This window comes from Symsagittifera roscoffensis, chromosome 3 (assembly GCF_963678635.1).
Source record: "Symsagittifera roscoffensis chromosome 3, txSymRosc1.1, whole genome shotgun sequence".
Taxonomy (NCBI): domain Eukaryota; kingdom Metazoa; phylum Xenacoelomorpha; order Acoela; family Convolutidae; genus Symsagittifera; species Symsagittifera roscoffensis.
In genome coordinates this window covers 61,320,461-61,342,160 of record NC_087064.1, presented here as the reverse complement: position 1 = coordinate 61,342,160, position 21,700 = coordinate 61,320,461, and the positions used below count along the sequence as shown (strand labels likewise).

The window sequence follows — 21,700 nt, the reverse complement described above, 5'->3', positions numbered from 1 at the left end:
GAACGCAACGAAACAGAAATAAACACTGATTTGCATTTTGAAAACTTCAACTTTCGAGTTTCAAAGAAAAAAATATAAGCCTTTTAAGCTCTTGAACTCAGGAAACTCATGGTATTTTTTTTTGATAAAGTGAACTGAACTCAAATTGAGAACAAAAGTCAAACCTCGTAAAACCCTCAATTTCAGCGTGAACAATTTCGCGACGGAATATCCTGAGCTACTTGCACAGCAACCGGTTACTATTATTAAGTTTTTGATGGGGTTTCTTTAGTGCACCTTTTATAAAGTTTTGATTAAAAAATGAGTTTTTACGGCGCGCGCTCTCACCTCGAATTGAGCGAAAATTAGCAACCAGAATTGACGAGGAACCATCACCTCCACTCTTTCGGCACGGTACTGCTTCCGAGATACGACTGGTTTATGAGAGCGCGTGACAGTTTGTAAACTGAATGACCTCAGAAATTCTGTTGATTTGTTAGACTAGTGATTAGTGCATGCGACCACCCCCCAACAACACGAGGTTCGAAACCTGCTAGGATATTTTTACACGCTACCCTCAAATCAACCACCTATGCTAACAAATCACAGGTTTCAAATTCAGGTGATCATGATATAATAGCATATATTTAGTTCGATAGATCAGAAAACAGATTTGCCGCGATAAAACGTATATATTTTTTATTCAACTACTTTAAAGTCGATGATGTTTACTTCATTATCTTGTATTGAATAATTTGGGTGACAAAAATAGCCAAAATCATCACATCGTTTTCGTACTTTACAGCTGGTGCCTTGAATACATGTAACACCAGAGGTAGCATTCTGCAGGTGCAAATAACAATTCCGCAGATGCTTTCCAAGAGCATGTTGTTCATGTGGGCTGCCATGAATTTGATCTCTCGCGGCGTGAACGAAGCGTAGGCGTCACCTGAGAACAGCAGGAGTCAATACTTTATATCTAATTTTTAATGGAAAACAGTCAATAGCTTTAAAATCAATTTTTTTGACAGACAGACAGATTTTGACACATTTCAGGTTTTTGAGGTATTTAAAGCAACGCAAGAATTCTCGCAGTCTTTTTTCCCTTTACAACGATTCGACAATCAAGTAGTTGAACGCTCATCATTTAATTAAGATTAATTTTGCTGAGCGCTGCATGTAAAATGCTCGATTCATATTTGAACTATTTCAACTTTGGATCAAGTTAACATCCCCTCCCCAAACTGCTTCGGGGGTGTATATTTTGACTAAATATCGAAGTAGAAAAACTCATTGAACTCACTAATATTATGTACTTGTATTAAGACCCCCCACCCAAAAAACTACAATTTAAATGTAAAATTCATAGTTCTAACTGGCTTCATGCATCGAAAAATTATTTTCTTAAAGCTATTTTCATACTTTTGGTTTCAGCCCACTTCTTTTTGTACCACTTCCATTTTCGGACACATTTCACCATCACAACAATAAACATCACATCTGCAACCACGAAAAACAGATGAGTCTTCATCATCAGCAGTGAAATTGTAGAAGGGTTTGTCAATCGTGAAGTGTCAACCCGGGTGTCACAAGTATCGTTTCCGGTCACGAAGCCGGTAAGAAACAGTTCGAAAAATGACACCAATGCGAACACAGTCAAGACATGAAGATGCTTAACATCTGATACCAGTTGGTATCCGTTGCCTGGTAACGAAATACTTCGGTGGTAAAGACGAAGCGCTAACTATTCTTAAACTCAAGCGGTCCCTTGAGTTTAAGAGTATTTTATACCTAAAATGTGCTCCTATCGTAATTTTTCTGAAGTGGCAAGCAGCTTTGAAAACATTTTTGAATTTTTTTTAAATGTTTTCACATTTTGAACGGAATATTAGTTATATGCAGGCTACGGGCAGGGAATTCTTGTCAGCGGTGTATGCTTGGGCGTGGAGCGCGCGTCAACGAAAATCAAATTTTCGAAAAAAAAAGTTTTCAAAAGGTGCTCAAAATGTCATTGTCGATGCATTTTCTGATTAATTGAATATCGCGCAAACATTAAGGAAAGAATTACTTTATTGTCTTAAAAACACTCGAAACTTCAAATGATCGAACAAAAAATATCAACCATGTGTTCGAAAACCCTCTTCGCGAAAGCCCTAGATCGCCTCCTTGCTGACAAATATCACTATGAAAATATCTTTTATTCCGAATTAATATTTGAATAAATATTTCAGACCAATTTACTGAATAATGGTTCTAGCGGCTGTGACAGATTTCGTCCCATGACAGATCTCGTCCCATTTTAATCTCAACAGATTTCGTCCCATTTCAAAGCGTACGCAGATTTCGTCCCACAAATTTGGATATGGGATGATAGGATGTTGGATATGGGACGAAATCTGTATGGGACGAAACCTGTTAATTAAATAAATAGGACGAAATCTGTAGTACGACTAAATCTGTGCGCATTTACTTGCTATTTCCAACCAATTGATGGCCAGCTGTAAGTGACATGCTCCGAGCAATGAGTCCATACACATCGAGAGTCCAGGCACACACTCGTTGTCCAAAATTGCCAGAAAGCAGAGACAGATTGAAATGACAAATACTGGATTGTAGTAGATGTAGAAATCCAGACCCTGATCAGTCACTCGGAGACAAGACAGCGAGAAGATATTTCGAAAGGCTACAAGGCTTCCGATTAAACTGGCGAAAACAATTAAGTAATAGATAGCATCGCTAGTGAGAAACGACACCATAATTATCGTCCGGATTCAAAAACAAAACTTACTTGTTATTAAAAAATTTAAAAAGCAAACTGAAATACGTCTCAATGCAAAATATTGCTGCGGAAAAAAAAAAACTACTCAAACTTGTTTTTTTTTTCAAATGAATTTCATTCCAACATAACCCAGATAAGAGAATGAGCTGATAGAAGGATTACAACTGCGAGAATGCCTAACGATGGTTCTAATTGATGGTAATTCGACACAAAACTGACTTGTAAAAGGCTTGAAGCGGAAGTCGAATTTTTGCTTTTATTTCCAATCTTTTCAGGGTTTTCTTCTCTATGGCAAAATAAATAGAGAACTGCCAATACTCTTTTCATTATTAAAGACGTTCAGTTATCTTTCACGCTGTTAATCATATCCCAGGGGTCAGAATTTCCTACCATTCATTAAACAATCACCTTATCTTAAGCCCCAAAGTGGGCAATTAAACGATCATGCCCCAGATAATTAGATCTCATTCTGTTTCATTTCAATGGGGGTGCGAAAAATAAAAGAACCCAGGAAACACATTGAAAGAAGAAAACTCGCGAATAACAGACTAGACTCACATATAGTCTGTTTTCTAAAAAAAAAATTGAATTGATAAATTTTATTAGATATATCTGTTATAAGCAAAAGCATCCAGAATAATAGTCAATCTGTAGATAGAAACTAAAGATCGACAAATTACACAGTATTATTTCTAATGAACAGCTTATCTACGATTTACACAAGCGAGTTCGAAACCCTGGGTTGTATTACAAACAACCTCGTACTTCCCCAAGCTCGCGCTAGTTCATCAAATTTAAACCTCGGAACAGCTTGACATCAGAGATCATAATTCAACCTGATTGAAGATCAAATGAAAATTAAGGCCTTAAGGCGCTCGCAAACAAGCTTCATCAAGATTCCGGGCCATTTAAAGACAAAAATATCAACCTTTACTACTCAAAAAACGAAGAAATCGTTCAAGTCTTCGATTACGAAGACCTACCTGCACTAAAGTTTCATGGATAATAGTCGCTTATATTGGACTTTTATTGTCAGTCTCTACAAAAATTTTAAAATAATCATTAAAATGGATTATACGGATACTATGTTTCGACGCAAAAAAATCCGAATATAATCGATTATTTTTTGGAAGAAAATGAAACTTGTTTTTGAAGCAAAATAATCCAATTTTAATCGATTATAATTGCAAATTTCTTCGACCATTTTTTCAGAATAACTGTAACCAATTCCAGTTGCCTAATTCGGATTACAATGGAACTTTCTCCGGTAAGATGCTTTTGCCTGATTTTTTTGTACAACAATAAACATCACATCTGCAACCACGAAAAACAGATGAGTCTTCATCATCAGCAGTGAAATTGTAGAAGGGTTTGTCAATCGTGAAGTGTCAACCCGGGTGTCACAAGTATCGTTTCCGGTCACGAAGCCGGTAAGAAACAGTTCGAAAAATGACACCAATGCGAACACAGTCAAGACATGAAGATGCTTAACATCTGATACCAGTTGGTATCCGTTGCCTGGTAACGAAATACTTCGGTGGTAAAGACGAAGCGCTAACTATTCTTAAACTCAAGCGGTCTTTTGAGTTTAAGAGTATTTTATACCTAAAATGTGCTCCTATCGTAATTTTTCTGAAGTGGCAAGCAGCTTTGAAAACATTTTTGAATTTTTTTTAAATGTTTTCACATTTTGAACGGAATATTAGTTATATGCAGGCTACGGGTAGGGAATTCTTGTCAGCGGTGTATGCTTGGGCGTGGAGCGCGCGTCAACGAAAATCAAATTTTCGAAAAAAAAAAGTTTTCAAAAGGTGCTCAAAATGTCATTGTCGATGCATTTTCTGATTAATTGAATATCGCGCAAACATTAAGGAAAGAATTACTTTATTGTCTTAAAAACACTCGAAACTTCAAATGATCGAACAAAAAATATCAACCATGTGTTCGAAAACCCTCTTCGCGAAAGCCCTAGATCGCCTCCTTGCTGACAAATATCACTATGAAAATATCTTTTATTCCGAATTAATATTTGAATAAATATTTCAGACCAATTTACTGAATAATGGTTCTAGCGGCTGTGACAGATTTCGTCCCATGACAGATCTCGTCCCATTTTAATCTCAACAGATTTCGTCCCATTTCAAAGCGTACGCAGATTTCGTCCCACAAATTTGGATATGGGATGATAGGATGTTGGATATGGGACGAAATCTGTATGGGACGAAACCTGTTAATTAAATAAATAGGACGAAATCTGTAGTACGACTAAATCTGTGCGCATTTACTTGCTATTTCCAACCAATTGATGGCCAGCTGTAAGTGACATGCTCCGAGCAATGAGTCCATACACATCGAGAGTCCAGGCACACACTCGTTGTCCAAAATTGCCAGAAAGCAGAGACAGATTGAAATGACAAATACTGGATTGTAGTAGATGTAGAAATCCAGACCCTGATCAGTCACTCGGAGACAAGCCAGCGAGAAGATATTTCGAAAGGCTACAAGGCTTCCGATTAAACTGGCGAAAACAATTAAGTAATAGATAGCATCGCTAGTGAGAAACGACACCATAATTATCGTCCGGATTCAAAAACAAAACTTACTTGTTATTAAAAAATTTAAAAAGCAAACTGAAATACGTCTCAATGCAAAATATTGCTGCGGAAAAAAAAACTACTCAAACTTGTTTTTTTTTTTCAAATGAATTTCATTCCAACATAACCCAGATAAGAGAATGAGCTGATAGAAGGATTACAACTGCGAGAATGCCTAACGATGGTTCTAATTGATGGTAATTCGACACAAAACTGACTTGTAAAAGGCTTGAAGCGGAAGTCGAATTTTTGCTTTTATTTCCAATCTTTTCAGGGTTTTCTTCTCTATGGCAAAATAAATAGAGAACTGCCAATACTCTTTTCATTATTAAAGACGTTCAGTTATCTTTCACGCTGTTAATCATATCCCAGGGGTCAGAACTTCCTACCATTCATTAAACAATCACCTTATCTTAAGCCCCAAAGTGGGCAATTAAACGATCATGCCCCAGATAATTAGATCTCATTCTGTTTCATTTCAATGGGGGTGCGAAAAATAAAAGAACCCAGGAAACACATTGAAAGAAGAAAACTCGCGAATAACAGACTAGACTCACATATAGTCTGTTTTCTAAAAAAAAATTGAATTGATAAATTTTATTAGATATATCTGTTATAAGCAAAAGCATCCAGAATAATAGTCAATCTGTAGATAGAAACTAAAGATCGACAAATTACACAGTATTATTTCTAATGAACAGCTTATCTACGATTTACACAAGCGAGTTCGAAACCCTGGGTTGTATTACAAACAACCTCGTACTTCCCCAAGCTCGCGCTAGTTCATCAAATTTAAACCTCGGAACAGCTTGACATCAGAGATCATAATTCAACCTGATTGAAGATCAAATGAAAATTAAGGCCTTAAGGCGCTCGCAAACAAGCTTCATCAAGATTCCGGGCCATTTAAAGACAAAAATATCAACCTTTACTACTCAAAAAACGAAGAAATCGTTCAAGTCTTCGATTACGAAGACCTACCTGCACTAAAGTTTCATGGATAATAGTCGCTTATATTGGACTTTTATTGTCAGTCTCTACAAAAATTTTAAAATAATCATTAAAATGGATTATACGGATACTATGTTTCGACGCAAAAAAATCCGAATATAATCGATTATTTTTTGGAAGAAAATGAAACTTGTTTTTGAAGCAAAATAATCCAATTTTAATCGATTATAATTGCAAATTTCTTCGACCATTTTTTCAGAATAACTGTAACCAATTCCAGTTGCCTAATTCGGATTACAATGGAACTTTCTCCGGTAAGATGCTTTTGCCTGATTTTTTTTCAAAAAAGTTTTAAGTCACGTTTCATTATTCTGATTTCAAAGAACTTATTAACTCGAGTTTGGATCGTCTCGATGGTATAACGAATAGAGTAGATAAATTTATGCTTATGCTGAGTTAGAATGTAGGTAATATGATCAAAACACACGTGGATCAATCTGTCCATCTTGAAAAATCTTTAAGATCTCTGGTAAGTTCTGTTGTTTAATGAAATGTTTTTGAGAAACTTATAATTTAGGATGCTTTTTCTGCAACAGATAGGAAAGTTGAGAATTTAACTGGAAAACCTATAGCCGCTGACGAACTTTTACACAAGCGGGTTCGAAACCCTGGGTTGTATTACAAACAACCTCATACTTCCCCAACCTCGCGCTAGTTCATCAAATTTAAACCTCGGAACAGCTTGACATCCGAGATTTAAATTCAACCTGACTGATGATCAAATGAAAATTAAGGCCTTAAGGCGCTCGCAAACAAGCTTCATCAAGATTCCGGGCCATTTAAAGAAAAAAATATCAACCTTTACAACTCAAAAACGAAGAAATCGTTCAAGTCTTCGATTACGAAAACCTACCTGCACTAAAGTTTCATGGATAATAGTCGCTTATATGGGACTTTTATTGTCAGTCTCTACAAAAATTTAAAAATAATCATTAAAGTGGATTATACGGATACTATGTTTCGACGCAAAAAAATCCGAATATAATCGATTATTTTTTGGAAGAAAATGAAACTTGTTTTTGAAGCAAAATAATCCAATTTTAATCAATTATAATTGCAAATTTCTTCGATCATTTTTTCAGAATAACTGTAACCAATTCCAGTTGCCTAATTCGGATTACAAAGGAACTTTCTCCGGTAAGATGCTTTTGCCTGATTTTTTTTCAAAAAAGTTTTAAGTCACGTTTCATTATTCTGATTTCAAAGAACTTATTTACTCGAGTTTGGATCATCTCGATGGTATAACGAATAGAGTAGATAAATTTATGCTTATGCTGAGTTAGAATGTAGGTAATATGATCAAAACACGTGGATCAATCTGTCCGTCTTGAAAAATCTTTAAGATCTCTGGTAAGTTCTGTTGTTTAGTGAAATGTTTTTGAGAAACTTATAATTTAGGACGCTTTTTCTGCAACAGATAGGAAGGTTGAGAATTTAACTGGAAAACCTATAGCCGCTGACGAACTTTTACACAAGCGGGTTCGAAACCCTGGGTTGTATTACATACAACCTCATACTTCCTCAACCTCGCGCTAGTTCATCAAATTTAAACCTCGGAACAGCTTGACATCCGAGATTTAAATTCAACCTGATTGATGATCAAATGAAAATTAAGGCCTTAAGGCGCTCGCAAACAAGCTTCATCAAGATTCCGGGCCATTTAAAGACAAAAATATCAACCTTTACTACTCAAAAACGAAGAAATCGTTCAAGTCTTCGATTACGAAGACCTACCTGCACTAAAGTTTCATGGATAATGGTCGCTTATATTGGATTTTCCTTTTCAGTCTCTACAAAAACTTAAAAATAATCATTAAAATGGATTATAAGGATACTATATTTCTTCGCAAAAAAAAATCCGAATATAATCGATTATTTTTTGGAAGAAAATGAAACTTGTTTTTGAAGCAAAATAATCCAATTTTAATCGATTATAATTGCTAATTTCTTCGAATATTTTTTCAGAATAACTGTAACCAATTCCAGTTGCCTAATTCGGATTACAATGGAACTTTCTCCGGTAACATGCTTTTGACTGATTTTTTTTTTCAAAAAAGTTTTAAGTCACATCTCATTATTCTGATTTCAAAGAACTTATTAACTCGAGTTTGGATCGTCTCGATGGTATAACGAACAGAGTAGATAAATTTATGCTTATGCTGAGTTAGAATGTAGGTAATATGATCAAAACACACGTGGATCAATCTGTCCGTCTTGAAAAATCTTTAAGACCTCTGGTAAGTTCTGTTGTTTAGTGAAATGTTTTTGAGAAACTTATAATTTAGGACGCTTTTTCTGCAACAGATAGGAAAGTTGAGAATTTAACTGGAAAACCTATAGCCGCTGACGAACTTTTACACAAGCGGGTTCGAAACCCTGGGTTGTATTACAAACAACCTCATACTTCCAACCTCGCGCTAGTTCATCAAATTTAAACCTCGGAACAGCTTGACATCCGAGATTTAAATTCAACCTGACTGATGATCAAATGAAAATTAAGGCCTTAAGGCGCTCGCAAACAAGCTTCATCAAGATTCCGGGCCATTTAAAGACAAAAATATCAACCTTTACTACTCAAAAACGAAGAAATCGTTCAAGTCTTCGATTACGAAGACCTACCTGCACTAAAGTTTTATGGATAATGGTCGCTTATATTGGATTTTCATTGTCAGTCTCTACAAAAACTTAAAAATATTCATTAAAATGGATTATAAGGATACTATATTTCTTCGCAAAAAAAATCCGAATATAATCGATTATTTTTTGGAAGAAAATGAAACTTGTTTTTGAAGCAAAATAATCCAATTTTAATCGATTATAATTGCGAATTTCTTCGAATATTTTTTCAGAATAACTGTAACCAATTCCAGTTGCCTAATTCGGATTACAATGGAACTTTCTCCGGTAAGATGCCTTTGCCTGATTTGTTTTCAAAAAAGTTTTAAGTCACGTTTCATTATTCTGATTTCAAAGAACTTATTAACTCGAGTTTGGATCATCTCGATGGTATAACGAATAGAGTAGATAAATTTATGCTTATGCTGAGTTAGAATGTAGGTAATATGATCAAAACACACGTGGATCAACCTGTCCGTCTTGAAAAATCTTTAAGATCTCTGGTAAGTTCTGTTGTTTAGTGAAATGTTTTTGAGAAACTTATAATTTCGGATGCTTTTTCTGCAACAGATAGGAAAGTTGAGAATTTAACTGGAAAACCTATAGCCGCTGACGAACTTTTACACAAGCGGGTTCGAAACCCTGGGTTGTACTACGAACAACCTCATACTTCCCCCAACCTCGCGCTAGTTCATCAAATTTAAACCTCGGAACAGCTTGACATCCGAGATTTAAATTCAACCTGACTGATGATCAAATGAAAATTAAGGCCTTAAGGCGCTCGCAAACAAGCTTCATCAAGACTCCGGGCCATTTAAAGACAAAATATCAACCTTTACTACTCAAAAACGAAGAAATCGTTCAAGTCTTCGATTACGAAGTCCTACCTGCACTAAAGTTTCATGGATAATGGTCGCTTATATTGGATTTTCATTGTCAGTCTCTACAAAAACTTAAAAATAATCATTAAAATGGATTATAAGGATACTATATTTCTTCGCAAAAAAATCCGAATATAATCGATTATTTTTTGGAAGAAAATGAAACTTGTTTTTGAAGCAAAATAATCCAATTTTAATCGATTATAATTGCAAATTTCTTCGAATATTTTTTCAGAATAACTGTAACCAATTCCAGTTGCCTAATTCGGATTACAATGGAACTTTCTCCGGTAACATGCTTTTGACTGATTTTTTTTTCAAAAAAGTTTTAAGTCACATCTCATTATTCTGATTTCAAAGAACTTATTAACTCGAGTTTGGATCGTCTCGATGGTATAACGAACAGAGTAGATAAAGTTATGCTTATGCTGAGTTAGAATGTAGGTAATATGATCAAAACACACGTGGATCAATCTGTCCGTCTTGAAAAATCTTTAAGACCTCTGGTAAGTTCTGTTGTTTAGTGAAATGTTTTTGAGAAACTTATAATTTAGGACGCTTTTTCTGCAACAGATAGGAAAGTTGAGAATTTAACTGGAAAACCTATAGCCGCTGACGAACTTTTACACAAGCGGGTTCGAAACCCTGGGTTGTATTACAAACAATCTCATACTTCCAACCTCGCGCTAGTTCATCAAATTTAAACCTCGGAACAGCTTGACATCCGAGATTTAAATTCAACCTGACTGATGATCAAATGAAAATTAAGGCCTTAAGGCGCTCGCAAACAAGCTTCATCAAGATTCCGGGCCATTTAAAGACAAAAATATCAACCTTTACTACTTGGATTTTCTTGGATTATATTGGATTTTCATTGTCAGTCTCTACAAAAACTTAAAAATAATCATTAAAATGGATTATAAGGATACTATATTTCTTCGCAAAAAAAAATCCGAATATAATCGATTATTTTTTGGAAGAAATTGAAACTGTTTTTGGAGCAAAATAATCCAATTTTAATCGATTATAATTGCAAATTTCTTCGAATATTTTTTCAGAATAACTGTAACCAATTCCAGTTGCCTAATTCGGATTACAATGGAACTTTCTCCGGTAAGATGCTTTTGCCTGATTTTTTTTCAAAAAAGTTTTAAGTCACGTTTCATTATTCTGATTTCAAAGAACTTATTAACTCGAGTTTGGATCACCTCGATGGTATAACGAATAGAGTAGATAAATTTATGCTTATGCTGAGTTAGAATGTAGGTAATATGATCAAAACACACGTGGATCAATCTGTCCGTCTTGAAAAATCTTTAAGATCTCTGGTAAGTTCTGTTGTTTAGTGAAATGTTTTTGAGAAACTTATAATTTCGGATGCTTTTTCTGCAACAGATAGGAAAGTTGAGAATTTAACTGGAAAACCTATAGCCGCTGACGAACTTTTACACAAGCGGGTTCGAAACCCTGGGTTGTACTACAAACAACCTCATACTTCCCCAACCTCGCGCTAGTTCATCAAATTTAAACCTCGGAACAGCTTGACATCCGAGATTTAAATTCAACCTGACTGATGATCAAATGAAAATTAAGGCCTTAAGGCGCTCGCAAACAAGCTTCATCAAGATTCCGGGCCATTTAAAGACAAAAATATCAACCTTTACTACTCAAAAACGAAGAAATCGTTCAAGTCTTCGATTACGAAGACCTACCTGCACTAAAGTTTCATGGATAATGGTCGCTTATATTGGATTTTCATTGTCAGTCTCTACAAAAACTTAAAAATAATCATTAAAATGGATTATAAGGATACTATATTTCTTCGCAAAAAAAATCCGAATATAATCGATTATTTTTTGGAAGAAAATGAAACTTGTTTTTGAAGCAAAATAATCCAATTTTAATCGATTATAATTGCAAATTTCTTCGAATATTTTTTCAGAATAACTGTAACCAATTCCAGTTGCCTAATTCGGATTACAATGGAACTTTCTCCGGTAACATGCTTTTGACTGATTTTTTTTTCAAAAAAGTTTTAAGTCACGTCTCATTATTCTGATTTCAGAGAACTTATTAACTCGAGTTTGGATCGTCTCGATGGTATAACGAACAGAGTAGATAAATTTATGCTTATGCTGAGATAGAATGTAGGTAATATGATCAAAACACAGGTGGATCAATCTGTCCGTCTTGAAAAATCTTTAAGACCTCTGGTAAGTTCTGTTGTTTAGTGAAATGTTTTTGAGAAACTTATAATTTAGGACGCTTTTTCTGCAACAGATAGGAAAGTTGAGAATTTAACTTGAAAACCTATAGCCGCTGACGAACTTTTACACAAGCGGGTTCGAAACCCTGGGTTGTATTACAAACAACCTCATACTTCCAACCTCGCGCTAGTTCATCAAATTTAAACCTCGGAACAGCTTGACATCCGAGATTTAAATTCAACCTGACTGATGATCAAATGAAAATTAAGGCCTTAAGGCGCTCGCAAACAAGCTTCATCAAGATTCCGGGCCATTTAAAGACAAAAATATCAACCTTTACTACTCAAAAACGAAGAAATCGTTCAAGTCTTCGATTACGAAGACCTACCTGCACTTAAGTTTCATGGATAATGGTAGCTTATATTGGATTTTCATTGTCAGTCTCTACAAAAACTTAAAAATAATCATTAAAATGGATTATAAGGATACTATATTTCTTCGCAAAAAAAATCCGAATATAATCGATTATTTTTTGGAAGAAAATGAAACTTGTTTTTGAAGCAAAATAATCCAATTTTAATCGATTATAATTAAAAATTTCTTCGAATATTTTTACAGAATAACTGTAACCAATTCCAGTTGCCTAATTCGGATTACAATGGAACTTTCTCCGGTAACATGCTTTTGACTGATTTTTTTTTCAAAAAAGTTTTAAGTCACGTCTCATTATTCTGATTTCAGAGAACTTATTAACTCGAGTTTGGATCGTCTCGATGGTATAACGAACAGAGTAGATAAATTTATGCTTATGCTGAGTTAGAATGTAGGTAATATGATCAAAACACAGGTGGATCAATCTGTCAGTCTTGAAAAATCTTTAAGACCTCTGGTAAGTTCTGTTGTTTAGTGAAATGTTTTTGAGAAACTTATAATTTAGGACGCTTTTTCTGCAACAGATAGGAAAGTTGAGAATTTAACTTGAAAACCTATAGCCGCTGACGAACTTTTACACAAGCGGGTTCGAAACCCTGGGTTGTATTACAAACAACCTCATACTTCCAACCTCGCGCTAGTTCATCAAATTTAAACCTCGGAACAGCTTGACATCCGAGATTTAAATTCAACCTGACTGATGATCAAATGAAAATTAAGGCCTTAAGGCGCTCGCAAACAAGCTTCATCAAGATTCCGGGCCATTTAAAGACAAAAATATCAACCTTTACTACTCAAAAACGAAGAAATCGTTCAAGTCTTCGATTACGAAGACCTACCTGCACTAAAGTTTCATGGATAATGGTCGCTTATATTGGATTTTCATTGTCAGTCTCTACAAAAACTTAAAAATAATCATTAAAATGGATTATAAGGATACTATATTTCTTCGCAAAAAAAAAATCCGAATATTTATCGATTGTTTTTTGGAAGAAAATGAAACTTGTTTTTGAAGCAAAATAATCCCATTTTAACCGATTATAATTGCAAATTTCTTCGAATATTTTCTCAGAATAACTGTAACCAATTCCAGTTGCCTAATTCGGATTACAATGGAACTTTCTCCGGTAAGATGCTTTTGCCTGATTTTTTTTCAAAAAAGTTTTAAGTCACGTTTCATTATTCTGATTTCAAAGAACTTATTAACTCGAGTTTGGATCATCTCGATGGTATAACGAATAGTAGACAAATTTATGCTTATGCTGAGTTAGAATGTAGGTAATATGATCAAAACACACGTGGATCAATCTGTCCGTCTTGAAAAATCTTTAAGATCTCTGGTAAGTTCTGTTGTTTAGTGAAATGTTTTTGAGAAACTTATAATTTAGGATGCTTTTTCTGCAACAGATAGGAAAGTTGAGAATTTAACTGGAAAACCTATAGCCGCTGACGAACTTTTACACAAGCGGGTTCGAAACCCTGGGTTGTATTACAAACAACCTCATACTTCCCCAACCTCGCGCTAGTTCATCAAATTTAAACCTCGGAACAGCTTGACATCCGAGATTTAAATTCAACCTGACTGATGATCAAATGAAAATTAAGGCCTTAAGGCGCTCGCAAACCTATTAAAATTGCAAATTCCAACAAAACCCAGATAAGAGAATGAGCTGATAGAAGGATTACAACTGCGAGAATGCCTAACGATGGTTCTAATTGATGGTAATTCGACAAAAAACTGACTTGTAAAAGGCTTGAAGCGGAAGTCGAAATTTTGCTTTTATTTCCAATCTTTTCAGGGTTTTCTTCTCTATGGCAAAATAAATAGAAAACTGCCAATACTCTTTTCATTATTAAAGACGTTCAGTTATCTTTCACGCTGTTAATCATATCCCAGGGGTCAGAATTTCCTACCATTCATTAAACAATCACCTTATCTTAAGCCCCAAAGTGGGCAATTAAACGATCATGCCCCAGATAATTAGATCTCATTCTGTTTCATTCCAATGGGGGTGCGAAAAATAAAAGAACCCAGGAAACACATTGAAAGAAGAAAACTCGCGAATAACAGACTAGACTCACATATAGTCTGTTTTCTAAAAAAAATTTGAATTGATAAATTTTATTAGATATATCTGTTATAAGCAAAAGCATCCACAATAATAGTCAATCTGTAGATAAAAACTAAAGATCGACAAATTACACAGTATTATTTCTAATGAACAGCTTATCTACGATTTACACAAGCGAGTTCGAAACCCTGGGTTGTATTACAAACAACCTCGTACTTCCCCAATCTCGCGCTAGTTCACCAAATTTAAACCTCGGAACAGCTTGACATCAGAGATCCTAATTCAACCTGATTGAAGATCAAATGAAATTTTAGGTCTTAGGGCACTCGCAAACAAGCTTCATCAAGATTTCGGGCCATTTAAAGACAAAGATATCAACCTTTACAACTCAAAAACGAAGAAATCGTTCAAGTCTTCGATTACGAAAACCTACCTGCACTGAAGTTTCATGGATAATAGTCGCTTATATTGGACTTTTATTGTCAGTCTCTACAAAAATTTAAAAATAACTATTAAAATGGATTATACGGATACTATGTTTCGACGCAAAAAAATCCGAATATAATCGATTATTTTTTGGAAGAAAATTAAACTTGTTTTTGAAGCAAAATAATCCAATTTTAATCGATTAAAATTGCAAATTTGTTCTTATATTTTTTCAGAATAACTGTAAACAATTCCAGTTGCCTAAATCGGATTACAATGGAACTTTCTCCGGTAAGATGCTTTTGCCTGATTTTTTTCAAAAAAAGTTTTAAGTCACGTTTCATTATTCTGATTTTAAAGAATTTATTAACTCGAGTTTGGATAGTCTCGATGGTATAACGAACAGAGTAGATAAATTTATGCTTATGCTGAGTTAGAATGTAGGTAATATGATCAAAACACACGTGGATCAATCTGTCCGTCTTGAAAAATCTTTAAGATCTCTGGTAAGTTCTGTTGTTTAGTGAAATGTTTTTGAGAAACTTATAATTTAGGACGCTTTTTCTGCAACAGATAGGAAAGTTGAGAATTTAACTGGAAAACCTATAGCCGCTGACGAACTTTTACACAAGCGAGTTCGAAACCCTGGGTTGTATTACAAACAACCTCGTACTTCCCCAATCTCGCGCTAGTTCATCAAATTTAAACCTCGGAACAGATTGACATCAGAGATCCTAGTTCAACCTGATTGAAGATCAAATGAAAGTTTAGGTCTTAAGGCACTCGCAAACAAGCTTCAAGATTTCGGGCCATTTAAAGACAAAGATATCAACCTTTACAACTCAAAAACGAAGAAATCGTTCAAGTCTTCGATTACGAAAACCTACCTGCACTAAAGTTTCATGGATAATAGTCGCTTATATTGGACTTTTATTGTCAGTCTCTACGAAAATTTAAAAAAAAACTATTAAAATGGATTATACGGATACTATGTTTCGACGCAAAAAAATCCGAATATAATCGATTATTTTTTGGAAGAAAATGAAACTTGTTTTTGAAGCAAAATAATCCAATTTTAATCGATTATAATTGCAAATTTCTTCGACCATTTTTTCAGAATAACTGTAACCAATTCCAGTTGCCTAATTCGGATTACAATGGAACTTTCTCCGGTAAGATGCTTTTGCCTGATTTTTTTTTTTCAAAAAAGTTTTAAGTCACGTTTCATTATTCTGATTTTAAAGAATTTATTAACTCGAGTTTGGATCGTCTCGATGGTATAACGAACAGAGTAGATAAATTTATGCTTATGCTGAGTTAGAATGAAGGTAATATGATCAAAACACACGTGGATCAATCTGTCCGTCTTGAAAAATCTTTAAGATCTCTGGTAAGTTCTGTTGTTTAGTGAAATGTTTTTGAGAAACCTATAATTTAGGACGCTTTTTCTGCAACAGATAGGAAAGTTGAGAATTTAACTGGAAAACCTATAGCCGCTGACGAACTTTTACACAAGCGAGTTCGAAACCCTGGGTTGTATTACAAACAACCTCGTACTTCCCCAATCTCGCGCTAGTTCATCAAATTTAAACCTCGGAACAGATTGACATCAGAGATCCTAATTCAACCTGATTGAAGATCAATTGAAATTTTAGGTCTTAAGGCACTCGCAAACAAGCTTCAAGATTTCGGGCCATTTAAAGACAAAGATATCAACCTTTACAACTCAAAAACGAAGAAATCGTTCAAGTCTTCGATTACGAAAACCTACCTGCACTTAAGTTTCATGGATAATAGTCGCTTATATTGGACTTTTATTGTCAGTCTCTACGAAAATTTAAAAAAAACTATTAAAATGGATTATACGGATACTATGTTTCGACGCAAAAAAATCCGAATATAATCGATTATTTTTTGGAAGAAAATGAAACTTGTTTTTGAAGCAAAATAATCCAATTTTAATCGATTATAATTGCAAATTTCTTCGACCATTTTTTCAGAATAACTGTAACCAATTCCAGTTGCCTAATTCGGATTACAATGGAACTTTCTCCGGTAAGATGCTTTTGCCTGATTTTTTTTTTCAAAAAAGTTTTAAGTCACGTCTCATTATTCTGATTTCAAAGAACTTATTAACTCGAGTTTGGATCATCTCGATGGTATAACGAATAGAGTAGATAAATTTATGCTTATGCTGAGTTAGAATGTAGGTAATATGATCAAAACACACGTGGATCAATCTGTCCGTCTTGAAAAATCTTTAAGATCTCTGGTAAGTTCTGTTGTTTAGTGAAATGTTTTTGAGAAACTTATAATTTAGGACGCTTTTTCTGCAACAGATAGGAAAGTTGAGAATTTAACTGGAAAACCTATAGCCGCTGACGAACTTTTACACAAGCGGGTTCGAAACCCTGGGTTGTACTACAAACAACCTCATACTTCCCCAACCTCGCGCTAGTTCATCAAATTTAAACCTCGGAACAGCTTGACATCCGAGATTTAAATTCAACCTGACTGATGATCAAATGAAAATTAAGGCCTTAAGGCGCTCGCAAACAAGCTTCATCAAGATTCCGGGCCATTTAAAGACAAAAATATCAACCTTTACTACTCAAAAACGAAGAAATCGTTCAAGTCTTCGATTACGAAGACCTACCTGCACTAAAGTTTCATGGATAATGGTCGCTTATATTGGATTTTCATTGTCAGTCTCTACAAAATCTTAAAAATAATCATTAAAATGGATTATAAGGATACTATATTTCTTCGCAAAAAAAATCCGAATATAATCGATTATTTTTTGGAAGAAAATGAAACTTGTTTTTGAAGCAAAATAATCCAATTTTAATCGATTATAATTGCAAATTTCTTCGAATATTTTTTCAGAATAACTGTAACCAATTCCAGTTGCCTAATTCGGATTACAATGGAACTTTCTCCGGTAACATGCTTTTGACTGATTTTTTTTTCAAAAAAGTTTTAAGTCACGTCTCATTATTCTGATTTCAGAGAACTTATTAACTCGAGTTTGGATCGTCTCGATGGTATAACGAACAGAGTAGATAAATTTATGCTTATGCTGAGATAGAATGTAGGTAATATGATCAAAACACAGGTGGATCAATCTGTCCGTCTTGAAAAATCTTTAAGACCTCTGGTAAGTTCTGTTGTTTAGTGAAATGTTTTTGAGAAACTTATAATTTAGGACGCTTTTTCTGCAACAGATAGGAAAGTTGAGAATTTAACTTGAAAACCTATAGCCGCTGACGAACTTTTACACAAGCGGGTTCGAAACCCTGGGTTGTATTACAAACAACCTCATACTTCCAACCTCGCGCTAGTTCATCAAATTTAAACCTCGGAACAGCTTGACATCCGAGATTTAAATTCAACCTGACTGATGATCAAATGAAAATTAAGGCCTTAAGGCGCTCGCAAACAAGCTTCATCAAGATTCCGGGCCATTTAAAGACAAAAATATCAACCTTTACTACTCAAAAACGAAGAAATCGTTCAAGTCTTCGATTACGAAGACCTACCTGCACTTAAGTTTCATGGATAATGGTAGCTTATATTGGATTTTCATTGTCAGTCTCTACAAAAACTTAAAAATAATCATTAAAATGGATTATAAGGATACTATATTTCTTCGCAAAAAAAATCCGAATATAATCGATTATTTTTTGGAAGAAAATGAAACTTGTTTTTGAAGCAAAATAATCCAATTTTAATCGATTATAATTAAAAATTTCTTCGAATATTTTTACAGAATAACTGTAACCAATTCCAGTTGCCTAATTCGGATTACAATGGAACTTTCTCCGGTAACATGCTTTTGACTGATTTTTTTTTCAAAAAAGTTTTAAGTCACGTCTCATTATTCTGATTTCAGAGAACTTATTAACTCGAGTTTGGATCGTCTCGATGGTATAACGAACAGAGTAGATAAATTTATGCTTATGCTGAGTTAGAATGTAGGTAATATGATCAAAACACAGGTGGATCAATCTGTCCGTCTTGAAAAATCTTTAAGACCTCTGGTAAGTTCTGTTGTTTAGTGAAATGTTTTTGAGAAACTTATAATTTAGGACGCTTTTTCTGCAACAGATAGGAAAGTTGAGAATTTAACTTGAAAACCTATAGCCGCTGACGAACTTTTACACAAGCGGGTTCGAAACCCTGGGTTGTATTACAAACAACCTCATACTTCCAACCTCGCGCTAGTTCATCAAATTTAAACCTCGGAACAGCTTGACATCCGAGATTTAAATTCAACCTGACTGATGATCAAATGAAAATTAAGGCCTTAAGGCGCTCGCAAACAAGCTTCATCAAGATTCCGGGCCATTTAAAGACAAAAATATCAACCTTTACTACTCAAAAACGAAGAAATCGTTCAAGTCTTCGATTACGAAGACCTACCTGCACTAAAGTTTCATGGATAATGGTCGCTTATATTGGATTTTCATTGTCAGTCTCTACAAAAACTTAAAAATAATCATTAAAATGGATTATAAGGATACTATATTTCTTCGCAAAAAAAAAATCCGAATATTTATCGATTATTTTTTGGAAGAAAATGAAACTTGTTTTTGAAGCAAAATAATCCCATTTTAACCGATTATAATTGCAAATTTCTTCGAATATTTTCTCAGAATAACTGTAACCAATTCCAGTTGCCTAATTCGGATTACAATGGAACTTTCTCCGGTAAGATGCTTTTGCCTGATTTTTTTTCAAAAAAGTTTTAAGTCACGTTTCATTATTCTGATTTCAAAGAACTTATTAACTCGAGTTTGGATCATCTCGATGGTATAACGAATAGTAGACAAATTTATGCTTATGCTGAGTTAGAATGTAGGTAATATGATCAAAACACACGTGGATCAATCTGTCCGTCTTGAAAAATCTTTAAGATCTCTGGTAAGTTCTGTTGTTTAGTGAAATGTTTTTGAGAAACTTATAATTTAGGATGCTTTTTCTGCAACAGATAGGAAAGTTGAGAATTTAACTGGAAAACCTATAGCCGCTGACGAACTTTTACACAAGCGGGTTCGAAACCCTGGGTTGTATTACAAACAACCTCATACTTCCCCAACCTCGCGCTAGTTCATCAAATTTAAACCTCGGAACAGCTTGACATCCGAGATTTAAATTCAACCTGACTGATGATCAAATGAAAATTAAGGCCTTAAGGCGCTCGCAAACCTATTAAAATTGCAAATTCCAACAAAACCCAGATAAGAGAATGAGCTGATAGAAGGATTACAACTGCGAGAATGCCTAACGATGGTTCTAATTGATGGTAATTCGACAAAAAACTGACTTGTAAAAGGCTTGAAGCGGAAGTCGAAATTTTGCTTTTATTTCCAATCTTTTCAGGGTTTTCTTCTCTATGGCAAAATAAATAGAAAACTGCCAATACTCTTTTCATTATTAAAGACGTTCAGTTATCTTTCACGCTGTTAATCATATCCCAGGGGTCAGAATTTCCTACCATTCATTAAACAATCACCTTATCTTAAGCCCCAAAGTGGGCAATTAAACGATCATGCCCCAGATAATTAGATCTCATTCTGTTTCATTCCAATGGGGGTGCGAAAAATAAAAGAACCCAGGAAACACATTGAAAGAAGAAAACTCGCGAATAACAGACTAGACTCACATATAGTCTGTTTTCTAAAAAAAATTTGAATTGATAAATTTTATTAGATATATCTGTTATAAGCAAAAGCATCCACAATAATAGTCAATCTGTAGATAAAAACTAAAGATCGACAAATTACACAGTATTATTTCTAATGAACAGCTTATCTACGATTTACACAAGCGAGTTCGAAACCCTGGGTTGTATTACAAACAACCTCGTACTTCCCCAATCTCGCGCTAGTTCACCAAATTTAAACCTCGGAACAGCTTGACATCAGAGATCCTAATTCAACCTGATTGAAGATCAAATGAAATTTTAGGTCTTAGGGCACTCGCAAACAAGCTTCATCAAGATTTCGGGCCATTTAAAGACAAAGATATCAACCTTTACAACTCAAAAACGAAGAAATCGTTCAAGTCTTCGATTACGAAAACCTACCTGCACTGAAGTTTCATGGATAATAGTCGCTTATATTGGACTTTTATTGTCAGTCTCTACAAAAATTTAAAAATAACTATTAAAATGGATTATACGGATACTATGTTTCGACGCAAAAAAATCCGAATATAATCGATTATTTTTTGGAAGAAAATTAAACTTGTTTTTGAAGCAAAATAATCCAATTTTAATCGATTAAAATTGCAAATTTGTTCTTATATTTTTTCAGAATAACTGTAAACAATTCCAGTTGCCTAAATCGGATTACAATGGAACTTTCTCCGGTAAGATGCTTTTGCCTGATTTTTTTCAAAAAAAGTTTTAAGTCACGTTTCATTATTCTGATTTTAAAGAATTTATTAACTCGAGTTTGGATAGTCTCGATGGTATAACGAACAGAGTAGATAAATTTATGCTTATGCTGAGTTAGAATGTAGGTAATATGATCAAAACACACGTGGATCAATCTGTCCGTCTTGAAAAATCTTTAAGATCTCTGGTAAGTTCTGTTGTTTAGTGAAATGTTTTTGAGAAACTTATAATTTAGGACGCTTTTTCTGCAACAGATAGGAAAGTTGAGAATTTAACTGGAAAACCTATAGCCGCTGACGAACT

At 34.4% G+C, this 21,700-nt stretch overlaps 1 protein-coding gene across 1 annotated transcript; it reads right to left on the bottom strand.

The window, feature by feature from the left end:
- Positions 1-707: 707 nt before the first annotated feature.
- LOC134841776 (uncharacterized) lies at positions 708-2,735 on the bottom strand. Its single transcript, XM_063857814.1, has 3 exons — positions 2,450-2,735; positions 1,402-1,683; positions 708-928 (listed from the first exon to the last, which is right to left on the bottom strand). Exons 1-3 carry the CDS (start codon positions 2,733-2,735, stop codon positions 708-710), a joined length of 789 nt encoding a protein of 262 aa, XP_063713884.1.
- Between the last annotated feature and the right edge of the window lie 18,965 nt (positions 2,736-21,700).

Coding starts and splice junctions, on each gene's coding strand:
- LOC134841776 (XM_063857814.1), bottom strand. CDS start 2,735: ATGGTGTCGTTTCTCACTAGCGATGCTATCTATTACTTAATTGTTTTC. Junction 1,684..2,449: donor CAATTGGTTGGAAATAGCAA/GTAAATGCGCAC, acceptor TTTCGTTACCAG/GCAACGGATACCAACTGGTA. Junction 929..1,401: donor GAAGTGGGCTGAAACCAAAA/GTATGAAAATAG, acceptor TGCTGTTCTCAG/GTGACGCCTACGCTTCGTTC.